The sequence below is a fragment of the Pantherophis guttatus genome, chromosome 3 (genome assembly GCF_059756535.1).
Source record: "Pantherophis guttatus breed Tessera chromosome 3, ASM5975653v1, whole genome shotgun sequence".
In the NCBI taxonomy this organism is placed as follows: domain Eukaryota; kingdom Metazoa; phylum Chordata; class Lepidosauria; order Squamata; family Colubridae; genus Pantherophis; species Pantherophis guttatus.
In genome coordinates, this window is record NC_142065.1 from 49,946,150 (window position 1) to 49,972,305 (window position 26,156).

Below are 26,156 nucleotides of genomic sequence, written 5' to 3' on the forward strand. Positions count from 1 at the left end.
GTGATTTTAAACTAGCTAGTACATGTCATTTCAATTGTGAAAAGTAACTTTAATATCCCATTCCTATGATTAGAATTTGTTTTAATATTTTTAACAAAACATTAGTTAATATAGAATTGTAGTTTTAAAATACTCGGTAAGACTAATATACCACAACAACCCATACAGAGATGTCTAATTTTATTAATTTACTCAGTTCTAACTCATACAGTTATGAAAAACAAACAACAAAACGACTGCTGGAAGCTCAGAAATATTTACAGTCTCGCCTTGTTGTAGTGAGGTCAGTCTATGTTGTTGCACAGATTGGTTATGTTTGGTACCACAAAAAGAGAGAGAGAGAGAGAGAGAGAGAGAGAGACAGAGAGACAGAATAATTTTTATATACAGAAAATAAAAAGGAAATAGTTCAAGTATCAAAATACAAAGACAGATTAAATAACATTTTATTACAAATCAGTCCCACTGCCATACATCACAATTAGCATAAAAGTGTTGATATTCAAACTGCCTATTACGAAGAATCTGCCTGCCTTCTTCAGAAGCAAGCACAGCAGAAAATCCTGCCGATAGACATTCATACTGATCATGCAAACAGAGGCAGTGAAGGAGTGAAATATCACCCAGCATTTTTATTTTCACAGGCAAAGAAGGTATTGAAAAAGTGAGGTATCATTAGATACCTGTCTGCAAGAACAGCACAGCTCACCGCTTGAAGCTGCTTTAGAATTCTTTCCCAAAGAAGGCTGGCTAGATTGTCATGTACCTCAAATTCAGAATTTCTCTCACAAGCTAAGAAAGTCTAAAGGCCAGTTTCTGCGAGCTGATACTAGTGTGTAAAAATATAAAACAAAAAATCCTACGGGAGATTTTCATAAACGGATTTTCCATTCAAAAGATAAGCAGAAGCTCATCCATCATAGCATTTATAAAATGTTCTCATCTTGGACTCAAATGAAGTAAAAATAAGCCTATAATTTTAGGTTATCTTTTTTGAAAAGGCGTTCTAGCAAAAGCAGCACAGGGAGATGTTATTTCAGAACCAATTGAATACTTACAGTAAGTGTAGTATTTTAAAGGGCCAATAAACAGATTAAGTGCCAGCAATAGATGGTATTCTTCTCTGTGTGCTACAAAACATCACAGAGAGACAAAAGTCTCAAATACTTTGGAGTCTAGAAACAGCTAAAATCATAGGAAAACTCAAGTCCAAAATGGCTTGAATTGCCTTCTTAACAGGAATGCTTAATCAGGAGATGCACCCATGGATATTGCTATGTCCATGTAAACTCAGAAAGGAAGCACCAAATTACTGGAAGAAGCAAGTTGGAAGCTTTCATCATTTTTGTCAATATGTTCTAAGGCTAACTATCCTATCCTCCTTAGCAAAAATGCAATTTGCATTCTTTAAGAACAGACTTACTGCTACAGTAATATTTATACCAACACCAGCATATCATTTACATATGCATATAAAGGAATGTTATGTTTCAAGAAATTCATCTGTGAATTATTCCCAAATCCAACTATTTGGGATAAGGATACTTTTTCCTCCTATTTTTTAACCAAATAGAGTAAGACTAAATTACATCTTAATGATACAGCAGTAACAAAAATTGAAGAAAATCATTAACACAGTGACAGGGTAGAGCAAAATATCATATCCACCAAAGCATTATTTGTACTTCCTCATCTTTTTCTTGGATAGGATAGAAATACTTATCACAGTCAGAACTGAAGCCAGTGCAAGATTGTGAATGCTTAAGATAACCCATTTTCTAGTTCAGCTTCTATCTGAAGCAGTCATTGTTGAATTAAGTGGAATTAAGGAAATAAATTGTTTTAGCATAATGCCCATGATCTCCACTTTTTTATACTCCGTAATTGTTATATTAGATACTTAAATTATGAACTTAAATGAGCATTCTTAAATTATCAACTAGTATAAAAAGTGCTAATCAGTGAATAATCTTCTAAAAAATCTCAAACCACAGAGTACAATCCAATCACATTTTAAAAAATAGATTACTTGATTGAGATGCAAGAAATCACAGTCCAGTTATTATAAATTGTGTGGAGGGAAAAAAATACTTTCACAAAACAGCTGTATTGCAGTGAAACAGTTAAGTATGTTTACTTATACCAGGCTTCTGGATAGTTCAAGAACTGTCAAGAATTTAAATTTCTCTGATTCTTTTAAGTTAGATACCCTTTTAAATTATTACTGTAACTATTAAGAATGAACAAATTTCAGTCTAGGTGCTAGTACCTCAAAATAAATTTAATATTGCATCAAGTTGGGAATTTGCCTATTACTATTCCAAGTCAAGTATGAATATATGATTTAATATTCAGATATTGTAAAGCTATATTATAAGATAGGCATATTCATGTTTTGTTTTAGCAGTTATTGTTGTTCAATTCCATCAATGCTATGCTGAAATTTAGGATTTCACAATATAAAGGAAACAAAAACATTTCAAACTAAAATTCATGGCATCAGTCTTTTAACTGCAGAAGTTTCTGTTCTTTTGCTAAAAATGCATATTGCTTTTATCAGCTTGTGGCTTGGGACTCTTTTCACTCAACTCTGGAAGTCCTTAATGAGCAGCCAAGGACACAACCCAGAGCCGGGTGTTGATCTTCGTACCTCCAGGATTTCACTGCTTCTTAGAGCTCTGCTCATTTACTACATTTCCATGGAGAAACGTGGATGTCTGTAGTTCAGCTTGGCAGAAGGCAAACAAAATGGGGACAATATTAATGAAAAGAAAGCTAGGGATTGAATGATTTTATACATTAAAAAATGCAACCAAGGGAAGTTTATACTATTGTCAATGACTAAACCCCAGATGTGAGAAATGTATAGTAATTTACATAAGGTCATTCAGTCGCAGTAACTCTACAGTCTCTGAATAATATGAAGTGTCTGGATTATCACTAGTGAAAACAAATTTTTTGAAGGACAGTAGACAAATGTCAGACATCATCTGAACAGAAATGATTTTAGATTCCATCTCACAAAATAAATTGAATGTTTGGAATTATTGTCCAAAATAGTAGTGGCTATTTAATTCCGCAATAATAGCAAAGCTTGCTGCTTTGAAGACAAGCATTCAGTGAAAAGCCAGTAATTTAAAATTCAATCTACCTTTGCATTCTTTTGTTTAAAAACTTAATAAAATTTGTATTGAAAAGACATAAGAATTCAGATACTATTTACTGGCCTGCCTGGAGAAAGATGAATTACAAATATTTTGGAAACTCTGGATATCTTTTCTTCTAATTGTTAACTGTGTTTAATACAACATAAGTATGCCATCCATTTTTCCTACAATTTGCCTTGATCTTATACTTTATCAGCCTCTGATCCTTATTTATAGCAACTAGTGTGTATCTTTGTAAGATGCACTCTAATTAAAGTTTAGGAAATGTGATTAATCAGTTAATTGTAAGTGGATTGCTTAACATGAACAGAAAGCTCTAACAGTAAATCTTACACAGACTGATCAGAAATACTTGGAGAGCTGAAACATTCCTGTTTAACATTATTTATATCAAGTCTGACTCCTAGGAAAAAAGTGCTTAATTGAGGGAATCATGGCGCCAAGTTGCCTTTTACATTATACCATACATTCCAGTATCCAGAAACAGTAGAGTGTGTGAACAGGATTCATGCTAGAAATCAGGTGAGCAAGAGGTTTGCAAACAATATTACAGTAATTAGTGTCTTTTGAGATGACAGGTAAAAGAATGCTACATGGAACAGTTGTGGCCATGTCTTAGTATGGAGATATAAATCTAGATTACAACAGTATGTACACAAGAGAACAAAGTTGTAGAACCATCCAGTAACAAGAATCCTAACCAGAAAAGCCCTATGGAGTGTTAATCCACTCCATATTCACAGTGTCAATATGAAGAGAAAATCAAAAACATCAGTTGATTTTCCCAAATCCATATACTGAACTCCCACAGGCTTCATTTCTCCCATCTCTCAAGACATCTAAAAACAGCTGACTCTCTCAGTGTGTTACCCTTGTTTCCTTTAGGAGAATTCACAGTGTTCAGTAGAAAGCAGATACAAAAAGCTGTTTAGTCTATGATAATCCTATCCTGCTGCCTCTGGTGGCACCATGCCTAGTGCCAGCAATGGGGGAAAAGGAAGGTTTAGAACAGCAGGCAGATCAGACTGGAAAGGCACAGTTAGATTGGTTGGATGTAGATTTGTTTTCAGAAGATAGTAGTCTCATACTTAGTGCTGAGGGTCCTCTTGGAATCCTGCTTAGGCTCAACTACCCAGGATACACCAGCATGGGTCTGGGAGTCTTGGTCCTCTTCCGATTGCTCCAGCTACAGAATAGAGAAGAAAGATCATTTCAGGCAACCTGTTTTCTTTGGAAGTAAGAAATTAGGTGCAATTTTAAACCAATGGACAGAGACACACAGATTTGGAATGAAGATAACTATTCTAGCATTTAAGCATAATATGTATGCTTGAATATGGGATATATGTAGTCATCAGAATAATCGGTATCCAATTTCCATAAAACAAAAATAGAATCAGCTCATTTCAGATTATGAACAAGTTAAGAATATGAAAAAGGTTAAATTTTGTTCAAACATAATTATGATCTAGTTGCATTTCAGTAAAAAAAAAAAAAAGAACTGATTTTCAAGCAAAACATTCCTACGATCTACCATATTCATATTTTTTATAGTTTATTCTCTAGCAACAGAACTTTTTTCCCTGCCAAACTGAATCTGATCAGTCCAAATGTTGTTTACTGCACACTTCTCAAAATCTGCCTTATATAATGTAAAGTGGAATTGTAATCCAGAATGGAATAAAGAGCATCAAAGCTAAGTAACGAAGGAATCTGAAGGAGATCTGATGTACTTAAACAGGTTCACAACTAGAAACTTGACTGCAAGAAGGGTAAAGACCTTAGCTCCTGGACTAACAGACTGCAGCGGTAGGTAGGAAGGACGGTGAGTAGTACAGGTATGACAGTAACAACAGCGACTATCAGAAGGGAGCGGCACCTGAGGAGTGGGAGTAAGCAAAACACAGACAGAAGGTAAGAAAGAAGGACAGCAACCAAGAAAGAAATCTTATGGATTAGAATTCCAGAAGATTTATTTTCTTGTTAGTTTAACAAAGACCATTAATGGGATAATCTTGGAATATTAAACAATAGAAACTAAATAGGATTTAGTTGTGTCATTAGTTCTGTGTTTGTTGTTCCTATTGGATAATGGGAAGCTTGAGGACATAGCATAGATATTGCCAACATAAAAGCCAAAGAAGTTTTTGCAATGAACATAGATTCATGTTAAAGGGAAGTGTAGAGTGCCGAGGAACAGCAACTGAAGAAAAGTGTAACTTTACAGCACAGATATTATAAAGACAACATTTTACTTAATGTTTACTATTTTTGTAACTTCCCATGTTATTGCAAATTAGCAATTTCATGTAGAGAAATAGAAAATGTGAGAAATTAAACTAAGACTGGATTAATAAATCCACCTTATCAGGTCACAAGATGAGAAAATATGCCAATGATCAAGTAGGTCACTCTTCCACATAATGCTTTTTAGAGAGAGCATTTCTATTCTGCCAACATTGGTAATATATAGGAACCCAAGGACAATCTGATCCTATCTCTGCTCTCAAATTATATGCATCAAGTAAGAATAAAAAAAGGAAAAAAACACAATTTGCACGGAGAGATTTTTTTGCTATGTTTACTTTTAAAACATACTTTGAATAATGTTCAACTTCTGCAGTAATTTATATTCTTTCTATTGTTTGATGACTGATAGTCTATTTTCACTTACCTGAAGTAGCTCTATGGGAGAGTAGGCAACGTTTTTAGAAGTGGGATAAATATTTCAAATTTAAAATGTTTCCAGTTTGAATCTGAATTTGAAGTTGAAATCCCCAAATAGTCTGGACCTGATTTCAAACTTGAAATAGGCTTTTAAATTCAAAATGCAAAGAAGGGCTGGAACAATCTACCTTGAACTCAAAATTGTTTCAAGCACAGAAATACTTTTATCCCATAAAGCTTTGAGTGGTCAAGGGGCAGACAAGATATTTTGGAAGTTGAAAAGCTGCAAAACATAGGGAGGAGGTGCCAATTCTAATATTACATTTTTTAAGACAATCCCCTTCCAAGAACAATACATTGTGGGTTTTCAAACATGTTCAGTTGTGATAGTACCAAAAGAGCTTGAGTACCACAGAGGGCCCTTGCTCTAGAACAGGGGTCCCCAACACCCAGGCCACAGAGCGGCACTAAGCCGTAGCCCACCAGGAATTGGGCAGCTCAAGCGAGTGAAGCCCCATCAGCGCATAATCCACGCCATGCATGAAACCATGTACCTCTAGTTCACAGAAAAACTGCCCTCCATGGAATGGTCCCTGGTGCTCAAAATGTTGGGGGCTGCTGCTCTAGAGCATTTGCTGAAATAAAAGCTTAAAAAAATAATAGTCTTGAACAGAAAGTAGATAGACGTGGGAAGGTAAGTTTAGACATCACTTAAGTTCTTGCATAGTTCTATAGCAAAGGAGGAAATATGTAATATACATACTGCTGACTTTCTCATGCTGACTCGAGGTTTAGGCACTGGTTTTGAAGATTTCGTTTCTATCATTTCTGCAGTCAAAATAGCTGGAGATTTTGATTTTTGAGCTTGAAGGGCCAACTGGTAGGCTACTTCAAATGCTTGCCCCAATGTCAGAATGATTTCATATGTTAGATTCTTGGAAAAAAGAAACAAAAGATGCACAATATTTAAAATACAGAAAATCTGTTGTATTTTACTAGGGAATTTAGGTTTTAAATCTGACATTCATTATCAGTTTATTATATTCATTGAACCAAAAAAATTGGAGCTCTTCTCCAATTTTTTTGTAAGACACGTTAGAAACATACATAGCATGTGGATCCTTCATATTAGCAGCCAATAATAAATACCTAAAATAATTTCTTAATCCTGAACATCCTCTACATTGTAGGTCTTAAACCTGAAGCTCTACAGTGAATCTTCTATTATTAAAAGTGAAACAAAGAACTTGGGATACACTTCCAATAAACTGACTAAATGTTCTCTTATGGAATTAGCCACCCTATAACATTTGATTCCTTTAATATCAAATTTCAGCTAACTTCAGCTGAACCTTGATATTTAACAGTAAGCTCCTCTTTTCAGTAACTATTAAGTGCATGTAAAATCCTCTTCAAAGAATGAGTTATTGAAAGTATTGCAATATTATTTCAATATAGGAATACTATATGTTTTACCCAGTGGTGAAATCTAAAATTTGTTACTACTGGTTCTGTGGGCGTGGCTTGGTGGTGGTGGGGTAATGGGTGGGTGTGGCCTTTTTTTTTTACTTTTAAAACTGTTTTTTACATGTAAAATCATGTAAAAAATGCTTTCAAAAGGCTCTGATGATCCCAGCTGAGTTGCCTGATCGTCAGAGGGTTTTTAAAAACCCTCTGCTAATCAGGCAACTCAGCTGGGATCGTCAGAGCTTGGATCATCAGAGCCATTTAAAAGAAAAAAACTTTTTTTTCTTTTAAATGACTGACGATCCAAGCTGAGTTGCCTGATCAGCAGAGGGTTTTCCTGAAATCTGAAATTTTTGTGTGGATATAATCTTTCACAATATGCTATTATACAATTCTATATGAGGAAAAATAAGTATCAGCCTAGGTTCTTAAACAGCATTTCTCCTGGTATCAATCTGAAAGACATATATGTGATGTGTTAGGTTTGGCAGGCACCCTACTGTCCCTAAAGTCAGCTGTTCAATTCTGTTGAACCAATCTACATTTCAGCATACAATTTGCTGAATATGGTGATATTTTTTATAGAAGATGTAGATATCCACATATGGGAGGAGGTATACATGGGAAGCAAGTGATATTGTTGTAAGCCCCCCCCCTCCCCCGCCCCAATGAATCATGTATTTGCATCAGAAATCAAGAAACAAATATGGAAGGGTGGAGCTTATATTGTGAAGAACTGCACACTCATTAATTTTGTACTGTGGCTTAGAATGGATACCTATGGACAGAAATCATATCTGTCTACTCTGAGCACTACGGATTTGAATTTTTTGATCAATATGAATGAAAAGCACCATCAAAATTGATTTTCAACAGCCAATCAATTCCAATACAGCTCAATTAAAAGGGTTGGATAAAATATTATTAGATATTATTTCTGAGGGTGTTTTTATAGGCCATATTGAAATTCAGTCTCCTGTTCCAAAGGGAGCTACTGCTGAGCATCCTGATCACCCCTACCTTGTGAGCAGAGTAGGAAGGAAGAACTGATGTTGCATGAAGAAATAAGAGTCCCTCTGTGAGGGACATGGGTGGTTCTTAAAAATGGTAAATAAATATAATATGACATAATATAATATATGAGATAGTATAATATAATATATATTATAATATATAATAAATATATATATATTAATATAATAATATACCAGCTTTAGAAATCTTTAGTCAGTTTTATTTGTTCCTTCACTATCCTCCTACTTCCTTGAGCTCCTCCAAAAATACACAAAGCAAACAGCTTCAGGGGGTTTATTGGAGCCCAGGGAAAAAAGTAATCCTACCCCCAATATACATGTAATCAGTACTGCTTTTATTGCCGAAAAACTGATAGTACAGTAGAATAGAACCTAGGACACTGTGAGGCAGGCAGGGTTTTTCATCATTTGTGAAGCACCCAGTGTTCCACTTAATGACCCACTTGGTCACTTAACAACTGCATTGGGGAGCAGGAGTAGGGGTCATTTAGCAAGATGGTTGTGGGCGCCTCATTTAACAACAGTCACTACTTGCAAACATTATTTTTAAATATTTTGTTTGAAAGTAGTGACAAAATATATTTGCCCCACAACGTGCACTTGGTCCTTTCGTATCCAGAGACAATTTCAAGAGAAGGGCCATATATATTGCTTGTATTCTTGCATTCTATCACTTGGCATTTACTTCCTGTTCATAGACAATTTCATTCCAGCCAAGTGACTTAACAGATGAACATCATTAAGCAGAATCCAAAGCCTCCATAAACAAAGTACTGATTGGTATATTACTTACTACATCAACGGTACTGAAGACATGACAGTAGTGGTGACTAGTTTGCAAATCCTTAGTGATATAGGCAAATGTACAGAGATCCTCAGGGTCTTGGGCAGCACAAGAGATGTTCCGAATTTCATGTTCAGCAATTACATTCTGCCATATACAAATGGTTGTTTTGCTCAATATGTATAATGAAATTAGCATAAGTAAATATTAACAAAACAAAGTTTCATTGTGTTACTTTGTACTTGCATAAAAATCACACACTGCTCACACTGCAATTTGTAGAAATCCTTCTACAAACTATTGATCCATATAGCTCAGTATTGTCTACATTGCAAAGCTACACTTGTAAATGTTGTAGGTGTTCAGAAGAGGCTGGGTTACCAATTTTATTGTGTAGTGGCCCGGAACTGGACTTCGGACTTCAACACAACATTATTTTGACACCATTTACTACAGCCCTGCAAGCTTTTATTAAGGTAACCTAGATATACAGTTGAAGCCTCCTTTTTGTGGCACAATATGCACAGGTGGAGGTTGCATATGATTGACAAAGCTTCAGGGTAGAATCAGAATGCTTTAGCTTGAGTTGTCTAATAGCAAGTGTAACAGACAAGTTACAGCTGTGCAACTCTGTCAGAAGAGATAACACTTAAAATCAGTCTGACAATCTTTACAAAAAATTAATTAATTGCTGCCCATCGAGTTACAATTTGTCAGAATACTTTGTCTTTTTACTGATCAGACCTGAGGATTTGCAGAATAGATTAATATTATGTTCATGCTACTATAGCACTATCATTTGTCACTTAAGGCCGGAATGCTAATCATAAACGCAAGGATTTTCATACCTTGTTAGCAGCATCTATGAACTTCACTCCTTTATAAGTAATAGATAATATTATTGTTGGGGTTTTCTTCATATGCTCAGTTGATTTCTTTATAAAAGAGATAAAAAAATAGTAGACACAGATTAAATAATTTCTCAAGAATGGAGGTCATGTGCAAAAAAAATTTCAAATTTTCTCACTTTTTCATAAATTAGATATTTTGCAATAATGCTATTTTATAGAGTTGTGTTTCTGAAATCTGGAATGCAATGAAATATTACATAATAAAAGAAAACAATTTGAATTATTGAGTTAAAAATGCTGAAAATTAATATATACATATAGTCAAAGAACACTGACACACACAAAGAAACTAAAATGGAGTGACAGACTCTAGTATATCATGAGAGACAACAATGTCAATTTAACAATATTGCAATTCTTTTAGAAATTGCAGTTGACCTGTGGACTAGGGTAAAAAGAATAATTTCCTTCTCTGAACTTCTATGACTATTTATTATTAAAACACTATCAAACCTTTGCACAAGTCAAATAAAAGAAACAGCATAAAGTACTGATTCAAAGTACTGATTCAACTTCCCCCATCAGGGCATTTGCAAGAAGATGCTGTTAAATCTCGCAGCAGAAATGAAGAAAAATATCAACAATGGCTAAACTACAAGTCTCTTGTGAGACAGAAATAAAATATTAGCGAAGTGGCGATTGAAAAAGATTTTTCATACAAGCCCTCTGTAATTCAGATGAAACTAGAATTTAAATCATTTTGCAAATCATGTCAAATATTTGCTATTTCAACTCAAAGATACTGGTCAGAAATACTGCAAATTTTTTGAAATTATTCTCTACCAACCATATTGTTGAAAAATCAACTTGTACAATCAAGGGGACTAGGAAGCTTCCAAAGAATATTTATGCCAACATTTTAAGTTGGCAGCACTTCATGCACACTTCTATAGAAATTAAAACAGAGTCTGGTCTTAATGGAGTTGCAATATGCCAGGAACTTGCAATAAAGCCCTTAAAAATGTAGTCTGGATAATCTTGAGAGGAGTCAAGTTACAGATCTGAGGATCTGCACCAAATGATTCATAATCTGTATTTGAAGATCTTTATTGCTACTGGAACACAATTGTTACAATTTGGGTTTTTAAAAAAATGTCACAAGTGACCAGAGCTTGAAAAGAGACTTCAAAATACTTTAAAAGTTTATCCTGAATCTGTTAAACAGTATGACCAAATGGTAGCTCAGGATAATGAAACTAAAATAGTATTTGAATTTAATAAGTTTAGTCTACAGCTTGAGCAGAATCTTCAATTATGGAGTCACATATTACATATTTTATTTTTCCCTTGGTATCAAAAGAATTTTTATAAATTGCATACCTACCCTCATTTTTGCACAGGCATCCTGTGTAGATTCTGTTCCTCGAAGATCTTTGATTAACATGGACCCTAGATACTGTTTAAAGCAGGAAAATAGTAAGTACTTGGTAATATAATTATTTGTACATATAAGGTCAGTACAAGGAAACAGAACAACTCCATGAGTAGGCCATAGTAGTTTATTGTTATTCCTCTGTTTAGAAGAATCTTGCCAGACTAACTGCATTCTTTTGGGAACAGGCAGATAAGGGCTTCAATAGCTGGCCTCTGTCACGTCCCCTCATGGAGGCTCCATGTTAAACCGCTTCTTCATTTCCCCCTCTACTCTAGCTGGAGATTCTGCCACATCAACTGAGATTAACTTTGTATGCTTAGTAAACCTAACTTGACTAAACTAAGTAGCAATCAGTAAACATTTATGAGGACCTCAAAATGATGCCACATGGTACAAAAATCAAGAATATACTTACATTGGCTTCATACTCACAGGACTCAAATATAAGTTTCTCTGGCTGATGTTGCCAGTGCTGGACGGGAGCATAGGGAGTTGCCAGACTAGGAGGTCTTAGTGTAAGCTTCGATTCGCGATGTTCCTCCTACAACAGAAATACCTGTTCAAATCAAAACTGCTCAAATCAAAACTTTTCATTAGGAACTAATTAATAAAGAAACTAGCTACACAGATTGCAAATAGATTACATCTATTTCAAGTCATGTGTATCTATATATAACTACACACACACACATCTGTTTATGTATAAAAATATCTACAACTATGCAAAAAGTATATAAAATAATCACATTAAAATGTTTAAATAAAAATTGTTACTTAAAGGCTTAGTGAAAAATCAGGATTTCAAACACTTCAATGAAGATAAGTATGATGTTACTTTGTGAAATTCTTAAATTTTTCAAAGTTTTAGGCTATGGATGAAAATTCCAACCAGAGTTATCCTGTGGTAAATTGTAGGGCCAATAAAATTTATAAAAAAATAAATAAATAAAAAGTGTAACTACTGACTTAGCTGGTGCTGTATATGTCCTATGGAAGGAATTGTTAAAAGTCCTATTCCATTGCTTTACAGAATGGACTGAGATAGGATAATTTGATAAACTGTGGTCACAATTTACTGTAACAACTTTTTAACAACTGCTACTTTTAGCAACTGTTGTCTAACTAAAACATACATTCATCTGTATAATTATCAACCCTGTGATCACATAATACTTGGTCCTTTTGATGAACTATAATTGCCTCTAGGCATAGTGCCAGTGCCAAACAATACAAGATATGGAGACAGAAACTGACTTGAGTTAATTGGCTACTTCAATGAAGGAGGAAAGAATCAATCATTCCCATCCCCAGACACTGTCAAGAAAATATTCAGAACTATTCATTCCCCTCCCCAAACATCCTTTTTGGAAATACACACAGATTACTGCTCTTGTTTTTACAGTGTATATCTTGTTGTTATAGCCACATTCTCCAGCCAGAGAAACTGATACAGATACTGCAAGACTGGGCACTTTTTCTATGAAGGTTGTTGCTCTGTAGTATAACTATTTTTGGTTTTCTGCTACTTCTTAAAGTATACAATACTCTCCAAAGATAAATTATCAAAATGATTTAAAGGGCTCAGATTCTTCTGACCTGTGTCCTAAACTTCTCTGCTCTTGGATAAGATGCAATATCATGGATGTTCTCATGCCTCTTCTTCCCAGCATCTTCCAAAGGCAGCAGGAGGTCTGCAGACCTCCCTGTGCAGGAGTCACTCTGGCTCAGAGGTGAAGATGTCTGGGATATCAAATCCTGGCACTGAAATTCAAAAAATTGACATTTTTAAACAAGAGTTGTTTTGTTGATTATTTTCAAAGTCTTTTGTATAATTTCAAATAGGCCGTGGCCTGGTAGTGAGCCACGACCCCGGGGTTGGGGACCCCTGAAGTGAGCAATCCTGGAATTACCTTGGTTCCAAACCACATAAAGTTTCATATATCAAATTTAGCACTTTGAATTCCACTTTTAGTGAGATGTTTTTAAGGAAAATATATTTATTTTGTAGACCTTCCTTAGTTAAAAAAAAAAGAAAGAATCTGAATGAGTAATAAGACTCATAAACCCAACTATGGTACTATTCTTCACAGTTCTCTAAATTATTACTGAGCAGACACTGAAACATGAAAACTCACTCTTAACTGAGAGAACCTTGGTGGCTTCTGTGGGGGTTCCTCATAAGGTCTGTCTGCCAGAGAGGCTATAATACGTTTACGGTGGCCAAGAAGATTCACTTTGAGTACCTGCAGAGACGGACAAAGTCAGCATATACTGTTACAAAAGATTATCATACATGGCTCTCCATCCTTTCCCTCGAACAGTTATAATGCTAAAGTTTATCCTAACACAGTGAATGTCCAAATTTTGATCTGAACTGGAATTCAATTAAATATCGACTTACATTTACTAATTCTAGCTCCCAGAGGTTTTTCACTGAGTCTATAGAACTATAGCCACTCGACAGAAATGACTGAATGTAATCTTGAAGCCCCAAGGAATCAAGCCATGCAGGAACTGAAGGTTGAGTTCCATCATAGCCTAGAGATTTCACCTGTGAAGAAGACAAAGAGTAGAGCATTATAACTGAACAACCCTTAAAGCATTTTAGATATTTCAATGTGACTGTTAGATTGCACTCAACTATGCAAGGCTTTTTGAACAAAAGATATAAATAATTTGTACTAAGTGGAAATAAATCATTGGGCAAATGATTTACTTTAATTGGATCTTAGTGGCTCTTCTTCTTTTCCATAAAGAGTATCAGTTTTGGAAGGCAAAATTGTTGGGAAGAGGTTTAATGTTTTGCCAGTATGTTCATTTTCAGTTCCAAGATGCTACCCAAATAGCTTTTGCATCAGACAGCACGTACACATATTCTTCTGTTCAAAATCTCTCTACAGTGCTTTTTTTTTATATAGAAAAAGAGCAATCAGTGTCATACACCATTTAGTTAGTCACACAATTCCCTTAACAACCTGAAGTCAAATCGATTTTAGGCGATAAATAGAAAGGGGAAGATCTGCAGTCATATTTCCTAACAGCCCCATGGGAGTAGAGCCTGGCGACTCCTAGTGTGGGTATGGTACAATAGTGCCCCCTAAAGTGTGAATGGAAAAGAAATTAGATAATGTTAATATTGTTTCACAATAGTTGTGATGGTTGTAACAATTGCTTTTAACTCTGGAGTAAAAATAGACTTGGAGGATATACATATTGAATAATCTATTGGACCAAAGAAACTCACAATCAATCTTTCTTTCTTTCTCTCCCTCTCTCTCTCCCCCCCCCCCACACACAATCTCTTCTTCATCAAAGTGGTTAAAATTGAGATATTACATCTTTGGAACTGAATGCAGCTGCATTTCCTTTTATTAACTATAGCCTTCTGAAATTCAAGAAAAACAAGCAGATTTGTGCAATAATACAATACACTTTACTACTGCCTAAAGACCAGGAAGATGTCTAAAATTGCTGAAAGAAGAAGCAATTTTTTTAGGCTCTAAAGGAAAATCTGGATCATAAATTCTTCACATGAATTGCCATGTTCCCAAATCTGATACCATTGTATGTTGCTTTGAAAATTTGGATCTACATAAATATTGGAGGAAAGGATAACTGCAAAACATGAGAAATTTAAGTGTGTGGGGTGGGGTAATTACTTCTTATACTATTTTCTGCCAGTCTTCTAGGCAAGCTATGTTTGAAAATGCCCTGTTTTCCAGCTCACTTAATGCCAGCTGCTGCAGCCATTCAGGAAATATACACATAGAGACACAGTTTTAGCTTCCAGCAGTTTTCCTTTTCATGTGATTGTCTATGGCCATGCATTCCTGTTCTAATTATGTTATGAACAAAATCCCTACAATAGAAAACTAATGTTAAGAGGGTCTGATATGATTTGTCCTATCTCTTATTTATGCATTATTTTCAAAATATACCTTTTAAGCAGCAACAACTTTTCATTGTATCCATTAATTCCATAAGCTGTATGTAGAGTTGTATAAGAACCTATTTGATTCTCCAGTTTACTCCAGGTTTACTGTCTCAAAAAGGCTTTGATTTAAGAAGGAAGTTACATGACAAACTCTTTAGGATTTTACACTGAATAGATGGTTTTTTGTTTTCTCCCAAATCCTGCCTTGTGGAAACCAATGTATATACAGCACAACTGGTAAAAATCAGATCGTGCCTTTAAACTTCCCTATGTTTTCTTGGAAAGATGATTTAGCTATTATACTGTACTAATTTGCTAGCTATTCCCAGATTATTATAGAACACTGTCTTTAATTCTACAAAGTGCTGACCTATCCCCTCAAGGAGACTGGCTTTTACTATCTTTCCCAGATTATGTATAGCCTAGCTATATAAATCTGACTTCATGCCCAGGGTACAAAAATCACATCTGCTATTTAGTGAGAAATCATTTAGGGAGAAATTCAAAAATCAAGAGAAAAATCCCGTTTATGACTGGTAAAACTTGCCAGCACTCATCTCTTGGAAATATATTATTTCAATCTATTCCATATATGAGAAACATTTCCAATGGCCCTTAATGAATAGGTATAACTTGGCAATTCCCAACAATTCAATCAGAGAAATATTCAGCATGGTCATCTGATGCTTTGCTACAACAGTTAACATGCTGTCGACCAAAAAGTTGGCAGTTCAAGACCCAAGCATTGTGTAATGGGGTGAGTTTCCATTCTTGCCCCAAATTCTGCCAGTCTAGCAGTTCAAAAACATGCAAATCTGAATAGATAAATAGGTAACACTTCGGTGAGAAAATAATTGAACCTCAGTATGTAGTCATGCCAGCCACATGACCATGGAAGTGTCTTCAGACAACTCCCTCAGCTAGGAAATGCAGATGGACACCACACCCTAGAGTTGGACATGACTGGACAGGGGAAACATTTATCTCCACAATACTGTACAATTTGACCTACATGAAAGTTCTTTTATGCTTTCTCAAAAGTGACAGTATTGAATAAACAGGTTACCATAGTGTTATAGTGACATTGGAGAAAAACAGTTCAAAGTTCCCATCTATGCATGAAGCTCAGAATGATCCTGGGTAGCAACAGACAGCTGTTGCTGTCATTAGGCTGAAGCCTATATGAAAACAGCCTGAAGTCTGCAGTTGCCCTGCACCTGTCACAATCTCAAATTTACTTAAAAGTTTAAGTATTTAACTTAATTTAAGTATTTAAACATTAAACATTAATTAAACTTTTTCCATTTGGGAGTTTTGTTCCTTTTTTAATGTGTTTTATTTTCAAATCTAGTCTGTGACCAAAATAAACTCTATTTTAATCTTTAAGAAATGCCTTGCTTTTCTATCCATCATTACACTGACATTAAAACATTTTGTTCTGTATATAAACATCGACTATTTTAACCTTAGGAAGGGAACGTGCTGCTTGGAGAAGTTTTCTGCGGTGTTGTGGATCATTAATACCAATTTCCCGAAGATCCTGATCTTCCATAACATTACATCCCTACAGAGAATAAGAAAAAGACATAGTTAGAAATAAAATTCTGCTTAAGACCAATAAATAAGTCTTCTGCAAGACTTACTATGAAACATAGAATTCAACTTCGCAAAAACCTTAAAAGTGCAGCCATAACAATGAACATTCTTAATATTCTATTCCAGATAATACCAGTAAAATTTGAAAATAAGGTATTAAATGACAGAGACATACAACAAATCTTACATAGTCTAATAAAAAAAGAGGGTTAAATTTTACCCTCTTCTCAACCTACTACTTTAAGATATGAAGTCACAAATTCTAAGTTGCCAAGTTTAAGAAACACTGTAGTACTCCAGCTTGAAACTTTAGGATATGCATTATCAACCAGTTGCCTATCCTGAATTATAGGGTTTATTATTTGGTTTCTCTTTTATAGAAGCATAACCATAGTGATCTGCACAAATATCTTTGGACTGACACAAAGAGAAACAGTTTATAAGAGATTATGTAATAAACAATATATTAAAACTGGGATAAACACAGGAAAAGAATCAGTCCAGACTTACCATTCCTTGGCTCAGTATTAAATATTTATTTTGACAAATAGGAAATTATAAAGAAATTATAAGAGAGCCAGTTTGGTTTAGTGGTTAAGACTAGAAACCAGGAGACACTGAATTCTAGTCCTGTCTTAGGCATGAAAGCTAGGTGGTGGATTACTTTAGGCCAGTCATTCGCTCAGCCCAACCCATCTCACAGGTTGTTGCAGGGAAAGTAGGAGAAGGAAAAAGTATTATGTAACAAATAAATAAAATAACATGATTTGTTGAAATAATGTGTAAAGAACCTGGGGAACCAATAGGAAAACTTTTAATCATATGTCCAAAATAGACTTTAATGTTTCTCCACCCTCTACATTTCTACATATAGCAGTTGCGAGGATTGATGAGGCTTTCCCAATGTTGTCCCGATTCAAATTTCCCCAGTTGCTATTTGTGCCTTTAAAAAAAATAAATATGCATATTTAATTTTCCTAAGAGAAAAAAAATCCATTATTATACTTTATGTGATTTTAATTAGAGAAAATGTCGTGAAATGGATAGCTTTAATTTGACTCTCATTGTGGATGCAAAAAGAAGTGGCATGCTTCCATGGCCTGGCATGGGATCAAATAATTTTGCTGAGCTTCCTACATCAAATAAGAGAAGACACAGCATGTGAGATGGATGGAATCTGTCCCTGTAGTATATATGGTCAGAGAAAAAGGAAAGTTCAATGCTGCAAGGATACTAGTACAGTTGTTCTCAACCTTTTATACACCAAGACCTCCTTTAAAAACCTTTTACGGCCACAGACCATGGCCACAGACCCCCAAGACTTAACACAAGATTTAAATCATAACATTTCTTCAAGCCTTCGCTGACCCCTTGTGATGACATTGCGGGGGGGCCCAGGGATCTGTGGGCCATGGGTTGAGAATCACTGTACTAGCATATGGAATGTCAGAGTTGTGAACCAAAAGAAACTAGATTTTGATGGAGTAGAAATATCAAGATTTAACACTGACATTCTGGCAAACTGTAAAAATAAATCTTTTGGAATGGATCATTTCACATCAGAGGTGTATCAGATCTTTTATTGTTAGATGCAAGAATCATTACAGGTAGTCCTCAAGATACAACCGTAATGGAGACTGCTGGTTGCATGTTGTGACAGCTGTTAAGTGTTAATCTGTTAAACTGTTAAGTGTTAAGCCTTGCTTAATGACCGGCACTCTCTGCTCTCCCTGGTGTGGCCATTGAAAGAATGTGCTAGCCATTAAGCAGAGCACAGGAATCCTAAGGGGTAGGGAAGAATCTTCTTGGCACAGGCCAAGGACCAAAATATAACTTTGTTTTGGAAACAAGCATTTGCTTTTGAAACAACATGAAAACAAAGTAATCATTATTGTGATTAATTGTAACTTTTAACTGAACTGCATTATTATTACTACTTTTTACTGTGTATTGTTGTACTGTATGTATGTATGTATTATGTATGTTGCACCCATTTGGCTATTGGTGTTGGCTGTTACTTCCACATGGTGCTTAAAATTGGTTCACTGAAGCCTCTCATACAGTCACAGACAGCCAGGAAGCACTTATGAATCTGCTTTCTTAAGAATATATTTCCCAAACTGGATTATTCAAAGAAGTCTTTGGGGCTAAACCTTGATTCTTTGCCATCTACTTGAAGACACAGGAAGTGCTCAATGTCTTCCTGCGAACATTTCCCAGAGCAGGAAAGGACATCTTTCAATAAATCCCTAGATACTCTCCATTTGATTTCTGCTTGGAATAAAGCTTTGAATGTAGTGTTTATTCATGTCTGGGCAACTTTTTTGCTCCAAACACTGTCTAGAAAAAGTGAGGAATAAAGGTTGGATCTGTCATATAACCCTGTTTATTATTCAGCTAGCTATATCATTGACACAGCATTCATTTCCTGTATTTTTGCCAACAGCAAAGCTAGCATACTCTTCTACTATAATTATTTTTAAAAGGAAGCTTCAGCAAGATATTTTGCTAAACAGTTTATAAAAATACAGTTACCTCAATTAATCAACATCTCTATGGCTTCAACTAAGGCTGATATAAAATGTTGTGAAAATGTTCCCTTTACAAAAATCTGTACTAATTTTTCTCTGCAGTTTCTATAATTTTTTCTGGGCATATTCAGTAGGTAATAGAGAAGAACAGAGTGATGACTTTTAAAATTATAGTTATTGCTTGTTGGTATAATTGGGAGATAGTCTGGATTCTAGTGATGTACATGCTTTGAAAATGACTCAAAGAAGTGCTTCAGGTTCATCTGAGCATTTTCTTTATGTTCATTAAAGCAGCCTTTATTTTTTTCAGGCTTCCATATAAGTCTGGAAACATTAAAATGAAATTTTCTTTAAAAAGCTATCCCTTTTGTTCAGGATTTCATAGAAGCCTGGAAAAAGAAGAGGCTAATTTAATGAATAGCAGAGAGGAGTTGAATTCATGTAACACCAAAGGCAGTTTGTCCAAATCATTTCTGAAGAGTGCCCATCTCACTCATTGCTATCTGAAATTTTAGTTGGATGTATTTATCCCTCAAAACTAACTTCAATTTAATTAGAAAAAAAATGTATGTAACAATGCTTTTTGTATTACAAATTGCTTAGGAATGAGAAAATTTTTGCTGCATCTATTTGGCCTAAGGAAGTAATGCACGCTATAGTTATTAGCTGGTTTTGTGAATGGTGGAAGTCCTCACTTGGAAATATGATTCACTTTGAAAGGTAAAATGGAAAGCCATTTAGCATTTTACACACCACTGGCTAGTCATCTGTCAGAACAGCAGGAGGGAAAACACATTCCTTTAGCTATACAGCTAGGAACACTTCTGTTAAAATTAGTATTGGCCCATCTTCAGTGAAGACAAGCTAAAGTATTACCTATAGTGTTTTGTTTCCTATCCAACCTTCTCAGAAACAATTTATCAAATTAAACAAACCCAGGAAAACCAAACTAAACAAGTACTTCTCATGACAGCTGTAACAATGGATTTAAGGGAATACTATAATGAACACAGAAAAAAAGTTATTGATTTTTCCTAATAGTTGAATCATGCAGATAGTGAATATAAAAATATGAAATTCATTATTAACGCAATAGTTGATGGTACTCGGCTTTGCGTATCCAAACTTTGGTTGTCTTGGCCCATACTGAAATCTTAAAAGAAATTCGCACGTGTAAAAGTTAGGCCATCTTATATCCTTCATGCCCTCTCCTTTGTCCTTCTTTTGGTAAACATCAACAACTTAAAAATTAGTACATATATAAGGTTATATGTTATCCACAGAAAATATTGCAACTATATATGTATTTTTAAAAGATAAAAAGATTTATTTTAGCTATCTAATATCAAACTATATATAGCTTATTTTTTGAACATTATATTCTAAATATAATATTTCACATAAGCTTTAGAATAGATGTTATATTAATCAATTCTTCCATTTTTATAATTTTGATTGTTTTGAACATTTATATTAAAATTTTATAAGCATATTATGTTTAATCAACAAAAGAAAATACATATTTATACATATTCTATATATATCAGCATTAGTAGAGTAATCCAGAATTAGTAAGCAGAGCATTTTCAGGAAAAAGGTGGAAAATAAAACAAGGAAAACAATAAAACAGATAACTGCAAAAAAGTTAACCAGCTCCAACTGTATTATAAATAGTCTTCATTTAATGACCACAACTGGGCCTGAACTTTTGTTTGGAAGTCTGGGTGGTCGTTAAATGGGTCACATGAAATGACTCAATTTTTATTGAGACACCTGTCATTAAGCAAACCACATGGTCTTTAAATGAACCACACTTAAGGCAAATCCAGCGTATTCAATGGGCAGGTTTTTTTTGCCGTTTTCTGACAGAAAAATGTCACAAATCATAGTCATGTGAATACAGGATGCTGGAACCAGCTATAAATGCAACCCGGTTGCTAAGTTTTATATGAAGAAGACCTATGTGGTAGCATACTGTATTATATAAAATGTTTCAATTTTTGAATTTGTCATTACAATAACTTTTAGAGAAGCTTTTTTGCAGGCATGGTTGAATAAGGCAATGCTAATATTGGATTATGACATTTGAAGCTATCTCCATACCTCATTATACAATACATCTGGGTGTTGATTTCTGGTAGGGAAGTGTTTTTATGCCCAAATGAGCATAGATTAACTCCAAAATTAAGATCAGACCATCAATCAAGAAGCAAATAATACCCCAAACAAGAAACTGCTCATCATGTTAACAGTAAATGGCTCAACCAACTGCCATTGGTATTATATTGGGGCAGTAAAACATCCAAGGCCACTCCCATTAACACTGACAGGGCAAACCACTAGAATATAAACTGAGAGAAAACACCACTCCTTACTAGCATTGTTGAAGTTATCTACTTTAGGTAATGAAATGTCTGCATAAAATCTATGAAGCTCAGAGAGCACCCAAGACCCATCATTTCAACCTTTAGCTACAATTATTCTCCTTTACTGAAATGCCAATATTTTTCATCCAAGCTGTTGCCTGGATTCTGCTTGGAGTGGGTGTCCTGAAAGTATCTTGACACCCAGGCATTTAGGGCTTTTTGGTTAAACTTTGAATTGCACTGGAAAATTATGGCAACCATTGCAAGCACAGGTGTAACATGTTTGTGGCATCTGGCACCAATTACCCATAAGCCACTGCATTTTGTACTTACTCTATTTCTGAATGGTCTTTCAAGGAAACCCCATGTAAAATGCATTGCAAGAGTTCAACCAGGAGATTAAAATTTATAGCTATGTAAATCCTCAGATCAACCACTGCCCACACAGTATATTCTATTGTGAAAGCTGAAAATCAGAGTTGCACAGATGGAATGTGCATTCTTTTAATGGATTCTGGATTCTTTTACTATCCCAATACCTTTAGGACCAGCATTAGATGTTCCATTGGTGGAAATAAAAAGTTGTTTATAAGCCTGCACTGAGTGATAGATTGGCTAAGTAAACTGGTAAAATACCAGACTGAAATGACAAATATAATTTACAGTTCATTCTATGACTACAATTTGATGAATTGTTTCTACCCAATACAACATCTGAATTAGCCTTTCACTAGCCTCATAGTGTCTGCATTTTATACAACAAATAGGGGCTTAGCGAGATATTTCCTTCTTTTTCCCAATACATTTGTTACCAATGTTATCCATGAAAGGGGGAGGAATGTGGTATATTACAAAAACCATGGTTGTCTTAATCTGTTTATAAAAACCATAATTCTTCCCTAGCATTGAGAAAAGAAAAGGGCAGCTGACACCAGAATTTAATTTTCCCACTTATTATATGAATTGCCTAATTTAAATGGACCGTGAATGATTTAACCTATTCATTACTCTTTAAGATCAAACCAAGGACTATTAACAGGTTATGTTTCATGTTAAGAAACGCAGGAATTGCTCTAGAAACATCACTCTCAATTTGGTTACATCTATCAGGAAACCGTAAGGTTCATGATATGCAATATTTACAGAGTATTATGCAAAATGCATTTTACCCAATCCTCTTACCAAGTATTATTTTTGATTTTAATCTTGTTGGAATCAAAACTGTTTCTAATTTATTTTCCAGTTTTTGAAAATTATCATTGGAATGATTAGCAGTGGAAAGTAATCTATTTTAATCTCAACATAAAGCAGAATATTTCAAGAATTCCTTTCTGATTTTTCTTGTAAATCTAAAAAAAAAAAAATCCTGCTGACTATGTTGATATAGTTAGAAATTTCTCAACATTAAGAACAAAATATACATATATTTTAGGCAATCTTATCTACAACGACAAAAAAAAATATTATGTTTTATCATTCTATGAAAAGAACCTAACTTAATTTATATTATGGCTGAAGCAATTAGCTTAATAGCCATCTGGCAAAATGAAAATCATTACTCAATGTACTTAGTTACCTTATATATCAGTGAGATTTAATGTAACTCCTTTGTGCCAATCCTTTAGAATTATATAACTCTAAATTCACTAACAAAACCTTGAAAAATTAGATTGACAAAATATGAAACAAGGGACCATAACTTTCTAGAACATTTCCCCCAGTTTAACTTAAGGTACCCAGTCCATAAAATACTTAATATTTCTTAATTATGGTTCAATATAAATTATTTTAAAAAGATATTATGGTTCTTTGATGAAATTTATTAACAATATTGAGAATGAACACTTTGGTCAACAGTAGCATCTATAATAAATGTCTCTAATATGGGCAGTTGGGATCCATGCCCATGATTCATGCAAGGAAGAACCCCAAGGACATGAAAGTAAGTAGAAAATCCAAGGTTGGGTTTGTGTAATTCTTCATTTATATTTAGTTCTACTTTAAATATCTGAAAAGTAGATATTCATCAATTAGAATTTTCAACATTTTTTTATTTAAGAAAAAAGAGAGGGCTAAAGTAACTAAATTGAATTGGTGCATTCTCACATTCCTGTGCACAGGAATCAAAATTGTCAGCCAAGTATTGAAAGTTCACAGCTGGATTTCTTAAGAGAACGGGGCATTTCCTATTCCTAATCTAGGACTAATTAAAAAAAGAATATTTATATTTATATATTTGTGTGTGTGTGTGTGTGTGTGTGCAAAATGTTACTGCACACATTTTTACAGCCCCAAAAATGCAGAGAAGAATTCAAGCATATTGTTCCTGCTATATTTAACAAATAATGTTTTATGAAAATGAAAAGAATACTGTAGTATAGCGTATATAGGTTCCCAAAGTTTTAAAAAGTTTAAAAGATTACTCGCTAGGACTAGCAAACATCTCTTCTGGTTTCAGCACAAATAATAACTAGGAAAAGTGCATGCGTATGTATGTGTGCATGTATTAATAGAAAATATAAATATTCTTCAATTCATCCTTTTCAAAAAAAACTTAAATTTTCTATAGTGTTGAAGTGGGAAATTACTATAACAACTGAAGTCTTGATAAATATGTGTGCTCTAAAGCTAATACACAATAATTGAATTTTAAAGATTGTTTAAACTCAACAAATGTTAAAAAAATAGATTTAAATACATACAAAAGTTTTATAAACAATAACTAAACTTAGATGTCTTCCTCTAACATCTCCTCACCTATCCCAATTTTGGCATGATTTATCAAACTTCATGACACAACAGAACAGTCATAAACAAAATGAAAATATTTTCATTCCAGTATGCTTATCCAAATGTAACTTGATAATTGGAAGGCAAAACCTTGACATAATCTGTTACAAAACTAGCAGATAATACTACATTCTATCCCTACCACTTTCTAAAGTGATGGTTTGACCACAGAAATAGCCAAAATTAAAGCACTGTTCTGCAAAATATTATAGTGTAATTTAGATTTGTAGTTAGATTTTTGTTTCTCAGTTTCAGAACTAATTAGATATTTTTGAATAACAAAGAGTTTTACAAGTAGAAATCTAACCAATTCGGGAAATATATTTTGGGCTTTTCTCTATGAAACCTACTGAACAAAGAGAAACATATTCTCTAATTTATTCTCCCCACCCCCCAAATAATTCAGAAACCTCTGTTTCAAAGATGGAATTTCACTAAATATATTCTACACTGAAGGACTTGCAAATGTGTATTTTATATACTGAAGATTAATAATTCACCATCTGACAATACTTTCCCCATGGTTAAATGTAAAAAAGATGACAAGGCAATTATATTAAATCAGATTATCTCCCAGTAATCTTCCTTTCTATTGTGCCAATGAATGAGTACAAATTATCCAGATGCTGATAACTAATGTTCAGCAATATCAACTATACAAATGACATTCTGTTTTAACAGAAGAAATGAATACCAATGCAGATGAATGGTATATTTTTTTTTATCATAATTAAGATGGTTAAGGCTAAAGCTTCTTTTCTCCCAGTAATGCTGTTCTTAAGTATTAGGCTTAGCAATGAAGACAGAATATTTAAAAAAGGAAATATATTTACATCCACAGTAAGGGTATACAATATACTGGAGATTAGATATATTTGTTTTCATAGTATTTAGCATGCAGTATATATTTGAACATGGCAGGCATTTACCAAACAAGCAACTAAGTATATTCAGATATGTTTGGATATGTTGGCATCTCCATTGAAGGTTACAGCTCAATTTTCCACTTGCCCTAGTTCTGTACAACTATCCTTAATGAGAATCACTCTTGAACATCAAATTTACAGAACAAATCTACACTCTAAAAAAGAGTCCAGCATTTATCGTCAGTCAGGACTGTTCAAACTTTGTGAAAATGGTTACCTATCCTGTAGGATAGGTAACCATGTTATACTTTTCTTGATAGAGATTTGAATATGTTTTTCCAAAATCAATGGACTTGTTCAACAAATCCCTTGTCATAGATTGTCAGGTAGTTACTCACCAGGAAGCGGACATCATCGAAGCCATTGAGAAGCAGTTTACTTTCGTACTGCTGTAAGCCGATGGACTCCAGCCACTCCCCAACACTCTGCTCCAGCATCCGTGAACCTGATGAAAGAGGAATCGGCAGACGCTTGAAAAAAGAAAACCCATTAAGGCGGTAGCAGCGGCACTCTGAGGAAGAGAAGTGGCATTGCCACATCATCGTCATTATCATAAAGGAGCCAAACCAGGGCCAGAGCACAATTAGATGGCAGGCAGCTCCTCTTCC

General features: G+C 34.4%; 1 protein-coding gene across 26 annotated transcripts in view; it reads right to left on the reverse strand.

Annotated features, from left to right (window-relative positions):
• Positions 1-163: 163 nt before the first annotated feature.
• The window catches only part of ANKS1A (ankyrin repeat and sterile alpha motif domain containing 1A), a 128,999-nt gene continuing 103,006 nt past the window's right edge, over positions 164-26,156 (reverse strand). For 11 of the 26 annotated variants that reach the window (XM_034414607.3, XM_087891034.1, XM_034414599.3 and 8 more), the window contains 12 exons: positions 25,887-25,993; positions 16,805-16,903; positions 13,807-13,956; positions 13,541-13,648; positions 13,002-13,166; positions 11,821-11,946; positions 11,355-11,426; positions 9,968-10,054; positions 9,129-9,266; positions 6,598-6,768; positions 4,948-5,046; positions 4,096-4,353 (listed from right to left, as the gene is read on the reverse strand). In XM_034414607.3, the coding sequence (XP_034270498.2) occupies positions 4,234-4,353; positions 4,948-5,046; positions 6,598-6,768; positions 9,129-9,266; positions 9,968-10,054; positions 11,355-11,426; positions 11,821-11,946; positions 13,002-13,166; positions 13,541-13,648; positions 13,807-13,956; positions 16,805-16,903; positions 25,887-25,993 (1,442 nt within the window). In that variant the 3' untranslated portion in view covers positions 4,096-4,233. Of the gene's footprint in view, positions 2,729-4,095; positions 4,354-4,947; positions 5,047-6,597; positions 6,769-9,128; positions 9,267-9,967; positions 10,055-11,354; positions 11,427-11,820; positions 11,947-13,001; positions 13,167-13,540; positions 13,649-13,806; positions 13,957-16,804; positions 16,904-25,886; positions 25,994-26,156 lie in introns of those variants that run through there. The other 15 variants (XM_087891040.1, XM_087891039.1, XM_034414601.3 and 12 more) reach the window with 3 other exon arrangements.